The sequence below is a fragment of the Polypterus senegalus genome, chromosome 1 (assembly GCF_016835505.1).
Source record: "Polypterus senegalus isolate Bchr_013 chromosome 1, ASM1683550v1, whole genome shotgun sequence".
Classification (NCBI taxonomy): domain Eukaryota; kingdom Metazoa; phylum Chordata; class Cladistia; order Polypteriformes; family Polypteridae; genus Polypterus; species Polypterus senegalus.
In genome coordinates this window covers 134655664-134661919 of record NC_053154.1, presented here as the reverse complement: position 1 = coordinate 134661919, position 6256 = coordinate 134655664, and the positions used below count along the sequence as shown (strand labels likewise).

At 37.7% G+C, this 6256-nt stretch overlaps 1 protein-coding gene across 1 annotated transcript in view; it reads left to right on the top strand.

Annotated features, from left to right (window-relative positions):
- Nucleotides 1-5924, top strand: part of pik3ca (phosphatidylinositol-4,5-bisphosphate 3-kinase, catalytic subunit alpha) — a 93368-nt gene extending 87444 nt beyond the window's left edge. The window contains exons 16-21 of the mRNA XM_039758728.1: nt 274-395; nt 588-666; nt 804-974; nt 3480-3597; nt 3708-3859; nt 4264-5924. Coding sequence (XP_039614662.1) covers nt 274-395; nt 588-666; nt 804-974; nt 3480-3597; nt 3708-3859; nt 4264-4534 — 913 coding nt within the window. The 3' untranslated portion in view covers nt 4535-5924. The remainder of the gene's footprint in view (nt 1-273; nt 396-587; nt 667-803; nt 975-3479; nt 3598-3707; nt 3860-4263) is intronic.
- The last annotated feature ends 332 nt before the right edge of the window (nt 5925-6256 follow it).

Here is a 6256-nt window from a genome sequence, read left to right as displayed (position 1 = left end):
GCATTTCACATTGACAGCTTTTGTGTATGTGTTATCATTACAGCAGGAAACACCTAGTCAATTAGAACTACTTAGTTGTTCTGGCAAATTTGTGAGCATACTGGTATCAATTGCCATAATTTGCTAGATTTGTGCCTTATTGCCTCTGAGTATGAACTCAATTATCTTTAGGAAAATAATTAAAATGACTGAAACATCCTGATGTGTGTTTCTATGAAAAAGTGTATTATGTCCCACACATGTAAGTTTTAATCAGAATGTTTTTGTTTTAAGGCTTGAAGAATGTAGAATAATGTCATCTGCAAAAAGGCCCCTATGGTTGAATTGGGAGAATCCAGATATTATGTCTGAGCTCCTTTTTCAAAATAATGAGATCATCTTTAAACATGGAGATGGTAAGATCATTTTTTTAATATTTGAAAATCATTTCTGAGGATATTTAAAAAGTTACACATCCTAAAGGCATGAACTGGGACTTTCCATATTATTCTTTTAGTGTTATAATTAATTTATCAGATTGATTTGTGAAATTTAAAAAAGTTTATTTTAGCATTTAAATAATCCTACAATATTCCATTTTTCAATAGATCTGAGACAAGATATGCTTACTCTTCAAATCATAAGAATAATGGAGAATATGTGGCAGAACCAGGGCCTTGATTTAAGGTAAACATAGTCCTGGCAAACTAAAAATAAATGTCTTGAGAATTTCATAGGCTTGCCTGCATATTTATTTCAGTTTCCTGCGTTATTACTACTTCAGACTGCACTGTTTAATGACTTTCTCCTGGTGTTTTGTATAGAATGCTTCCATATGGCTGTTTATCAATTGGAGATTGTGTGGGGCTTATTGAAGTTGTACGAAGCTCTTACACTATGATGCACATTCAGTGTAAAGGAGGACTCAAAGGAGCTTTACAGTTTAATAGCCATACATTACATCAGTGGCTAAAAGACAAGAACAAAGGGGAAATGTAAGTGTCAAATGAAGCAATTGCCAGTGAATAAATACTCTTCTTTTTTCAACTGCTCCTGTTAGGGGTTGCCACAGTGGATCATCTTCTTCCATATCTTTCTGTCCTCTGTATCTTGTCCTGTTACACCCATCACCTGCATGTCCTCTCTCACCACATCCATAAACCTTCGCTTAGGCCTTCCTCTTTTCCTCTTCCCTGACAGCTCTATCCATAGCATCCTTCTCCCAATATACCCAGTATATCTTCTCTGCATATGTCCAAACCAACGCAGTCTCACCTCTCTGATTTTGTCTCCCAACCGTCCATCTTGACCTGACCCTCTTATGTACTCATTTCTAATCCTATCCATCCTCATCACACCCAGTGCAAATCTTAGCATCTTTAATTCTGCTACCTCCAGCTCTGTCTCCTGCTTTCTGGTCATGGCCACCGTCTCCAACCCATATAACATAGCTGGTCTCACTACCGTCCTGTAGACCTTCCCTTTCACTCTTGCTGATACCCATCTGTCAAAAATTACTCCTGACACTCTTCTCCACCCATTCCACCCTGCTAGCACTCTCTTCTTCACCTCTCTTCCACAATCCCCATTACTCTGTACTGTTGATCCCAAGTATTTAAACTCATCCACCTTCCCCAACTCTAATCTCTGCATCCTCGCCATTCCACTGACCTCCCTCTCATTTACACACATGTATTCTGTCGTGTTCCTACTGAACGTCATACCTCTCCTCTCTAGAGCATATCTCCACCTCTCCAGGGTCTACTCAACCTGCTCCCTACTATCGCTACAGATCACAATTTCATCAGCAAACATCATAGTCCGCGGGGACTTCTGTCTAATCTTGTCTGTCAGCCTGTCCATCACCGTTGCAAATAAGAAAGGGCTCAGAGCTGATTCCTGATGTAATCCCACCTCCACGTTCAATACATGTGTCGGTCCTACCGCAGACCTCACCACTGTCACACTTCCCTCGTACATATCCTGTACAACTCTTGCGTACTTCTCTGCCACTCCCGACTTCCTCATACAATACCAGCTCCTCTTGAGGCACCCTGTCATATGCTTTCTCCAAGTCCACAAAGACACAATGCAACTCCTTCTGGCCTTCTCTAAACTTCTCTATCAACATCCTCAGAGCAAACATTGTATCTGTGGTGCTCTTTCTAGGCATACTGCTGCTCACTAATCATCCTCTTCTTGATCTCCAATGCCATCCTACAGACCATCTTCCTGTGCTGCTTAACTACACTTTCCCCTTCCCCAGTCCTCAATTTCCTTCAGATCAGATCTTCTGCATAGGATGTAAACTACTTGTGTGCATCTTCCTCCACTCTTGTACGTAACCCTACGTTCCTCGTTCTGCTTAAAATACGTATTCACTACAGCCATGTCCATCCTTTTGGCAAAATCCACTATCCTCTGACCGTCTTCATTCCTCTCCTTGACACCATACCTACCCATCACCTTCCCGTCTCCACTGTTCCCTTTACCAACATGCCCATTGAAATCTGCTCCAATCACCACTTTTTGTTCCTTGGGTACACTGTTCATCACTTCATCCTACTCACTCCAAAAATCTTCTTTCTCACCCATTATACACGGTGCATATGCACTAAAAACGTTCATTATCACACCTCCAATTTCCAGCTTCATAATCATTACTCTTCCTGACACTCTTTTCACCTCCAGAACACTCTTGACATACTGTTCCTTCAGAATAACTCCTACCCCATTTTTTCTCCCATCCACACCATGTTAGAACAATTTGAATCCACCTCCAATCCACTTGGCCTTACTCCCCTTCCATTTAGTCTGTTGCACACACATTATATCAACCTTACTTCTGTCCATCATATCTGCTTACTATCTCCCCTTACCAGTCATACTGCCAACATTCAAAGTATCCTACTCTAAGTTCCACTCTCTTTACTTTCCTCCTCTCCTCCTCCCTCTGGACACTTCTTCCCCCCCTCCTTCTTCTTCAGCCAACAGTAGCCCAAATTCTGCCAGCACCCTGTTGGCAGTCGTTGTTAACCCGGGGCTCGGCTGATCCGGTATGGAAATTTGTATTGTCTGCTATATTGGCAAAATTTTACACCAGATGCCCTTCCTGGCGTAACCCTCCCCATTTATCCGGGCTTGGGACCAGCACGAAGAAAAACACTGGTTTGTGCATTTCCTGTGGCTGGGTTGCCAGTAAATAAACACTGATGTTGTATTATTGAGAGTCTGCAGAAATGCCAGTCACACCTTTAATAAACTTATGTAGAGTATCAGTTATTTCTAACAGTACTGGCATTATGCACATAGCATAATAATAGTGTCAAAGTTATAGTACCAAAGATTGAGTGGTGTTAAACACACTTGAAATAGTATAATTTTGTTGATTTTATTGGAAACAATTCTAAAGACTCTTGGTAATGATCTTCTAGGAAAGTATTGTAATAGAAAAAGTCACATCAAAGCAAACTTGCAGTTTCTGATTTTGGGTTTTATAGGTATGATGCTGCCATAGACCTTTTTACACGTTCCTGTGCTGGTTATTGTGTAGCCACGTTTATCCTTGGAATTGGAGATAGACACAATAGCAACATCATGGTAAAGGATGATGGACAGGTACAAATAATATATAATATAATAATATTTTTTAGCATCTGTGTTTCTGTTGTTTTTATATGATTCATCACAAATATTCAATATTTTTGTTTTCTCTGTTGAATTTAAAGTTGTTTCATATAGATTTTGGTCATTTTTTGGACCATAAGAAGAAGAAGTTTGGCTACAAGCGTGAACGTGTACCATTTGTCTTAACTCAGGACTTCTTAATTGTCATAAGTAAAGGAGCCCAGGAATGCACAAAAACAAGAGAGTTTGAAAGGTTTGTGAAACAACGTTAAGATACGGTTTTCTTTTTACCTGTATCATATTTAATGTGTCTCCTAAATTAGGTAAATGTGAAAATATTACATGCTATTATAGTTTTAAATATTTCTGGCATTTGTTTAATGTGCAATAAGAAATATATGCAGGGACGATTGAAATCCGTATGTCTTTTCAGTGGTATTAATAAAGTTCAGCATTTTACAAATGTTTAATTTTTTTTTTACCTTGAACTGTGTAACAAATCCATATTATATTTTTTTTGAGATTAAGCAACCTGTTTTCTGTTTCCATTCAGCTTCATGTAATCTCTTTATATTTTGTATGCTTTTAGTAAGACATTAGCTATATTTCAGATACATTTATACTCCCTGATCGTGTGTTTTTTTTTTCCCTCCCCAGGTTTCAAGAAATGTGCTATAAAGCTTATTTAGCAATTCGACAGCATGCCAATCTTTTCATAAACCTCTTTTCTATGATGCTAGGTTCAGGGATGCCAGAGTTACAGTCTTTTGATGACATTGCTTATATTAGGAAGACATTGGCATTAGATAAAACAGAACAGGAAGCCCTGGACTATTTTATGAAACAGATGAATGATGCTCACCATGGTGGATGGACAACAAAAATGGACTGGATTTTTCATACAATACGACAACATACAATGACCTAAAATACATTAGTATAATTGAAGTGACTGAATGGAAAGACCATGTTGTGCAGAGTTGCACTTAACTTCTGAACCACAGAATGGACAAAGAAATATCTAGCAAGCACCTTCACAGCACTGAAAGATCCAGATAGACTGGGAGAACATACTGCCCTCACCCTGGACAAAGCAGAAGCAGGACTTAACAGTAGTGTTGAAGGCTTCACTACTTAGTGATACTTTTTGCACTTTTGTTTTTGCTTTTCAATTTCCATCTTGTAAGATCCTGGGTTAATAAGTATATTCCTTGGTTTATGTATTTGGAAAGCTACTTGCCACATGTGGTTGGAGGCAGAAAAGTTCTCCTTTACATCATGCAATACGAAGTGTTGCATTTTGATTTATTTATGAAATATATTTTAATTTGTTTTATGAGAACCCCATGGGTTCTCTTGCTTTGTTTTATGTTGGAAGGGCTTAAACTATTTTTAATCCATAAAAAAATGCAGCTAAAATGGCGTAGTCCCTACAACTGCACTGTTAGTTCTTTATTGATTGGTTTAGTACAATAAGAAGGTCATGCGTATTTTACTCCCTGCTGAAATTTACATGCTGCATTAATGGTTGCACAGATTTATATATATATCAAACCTTAAAAATATCCCAGCATTTGGTCTGCTTTAATGCTAAACAAATTCTGGTTGTTTATGATTTACAATTACAGACTGTATTTCTTGGTTTGATACACAATTCTCAGACAGTATCTGTCATGTGGGTGGTCTTCAGCAGTGTGGGTAATCTGTTGTAGTTAGGGAATTAATGACACAGTCCATTACATCCTTTCCTGCTCCATTTGTCTGCCGTGTTGCTTTGTAAATTTGAAGCTGATAATTTATTAAATCACCAATAACAAAGTATTTTTAAGACCCTTTTAGAAAATGAACGTTTTACTGTAGGCAAAGTGATACACATCAGTATTGAAGAAACTTTTTATGCAAGTATAATCCACAATACACTAATGTGTTGTTGTTCTATACATTGGCACTTATTTCAAAACTTCTGTAGTCCAGCAAATAGAAGTCAGTTCAATGCCCTTATTTTAAAATAATGCAGAATATTTAGCATTGAGTTATTATCTTAAATATTTTGAGGTATGACCCTTATAGTCTCATTTCAAAGTAAGACTGTTTTTGTGTAAATTGCATAATACTCTCATCCTGATATTGTTCTAACAGTTTTACACATTTTTCATTAGGCACTGTTTGTTTTGACAGCAGCTGTTTACCTAACATTTCTGTCCACTTTTTTTTAAAAAAAAAAAGCTAAGTACAGATATACCAGTTTCTGCCCGCATCAGTCAGGAAGGCTGATGTATGCCTTTCAGTTTTTACTCTAATAAAATGCAATTTCAGGATGTCTGAAGTTCTTTATGTACAGGTTTAGATACAAAACATAACAAAATCAAGTAAAAATAGACACTTAAGATTATACTACTTAAAACTCTATGCAGGACACATCCATCCTTTGATGCTACAGTCTCAGTCGTATAGAATATATAGGGAGCAGTTATATTTTTGACAGCTACTGCTGCACTGGGGTCTTGACAATAAACTTATTTTTACTACAGTAGATATGATGAGTTGTGGTAAATTAATTTGTTTTCAGTCTATAAAGGGCCTCAAGTGTTTTGCCTTTTTTTCCCCCTCCCCTTGCTTTGTTTGGGGCAATAAGGGCCATCTTATTACT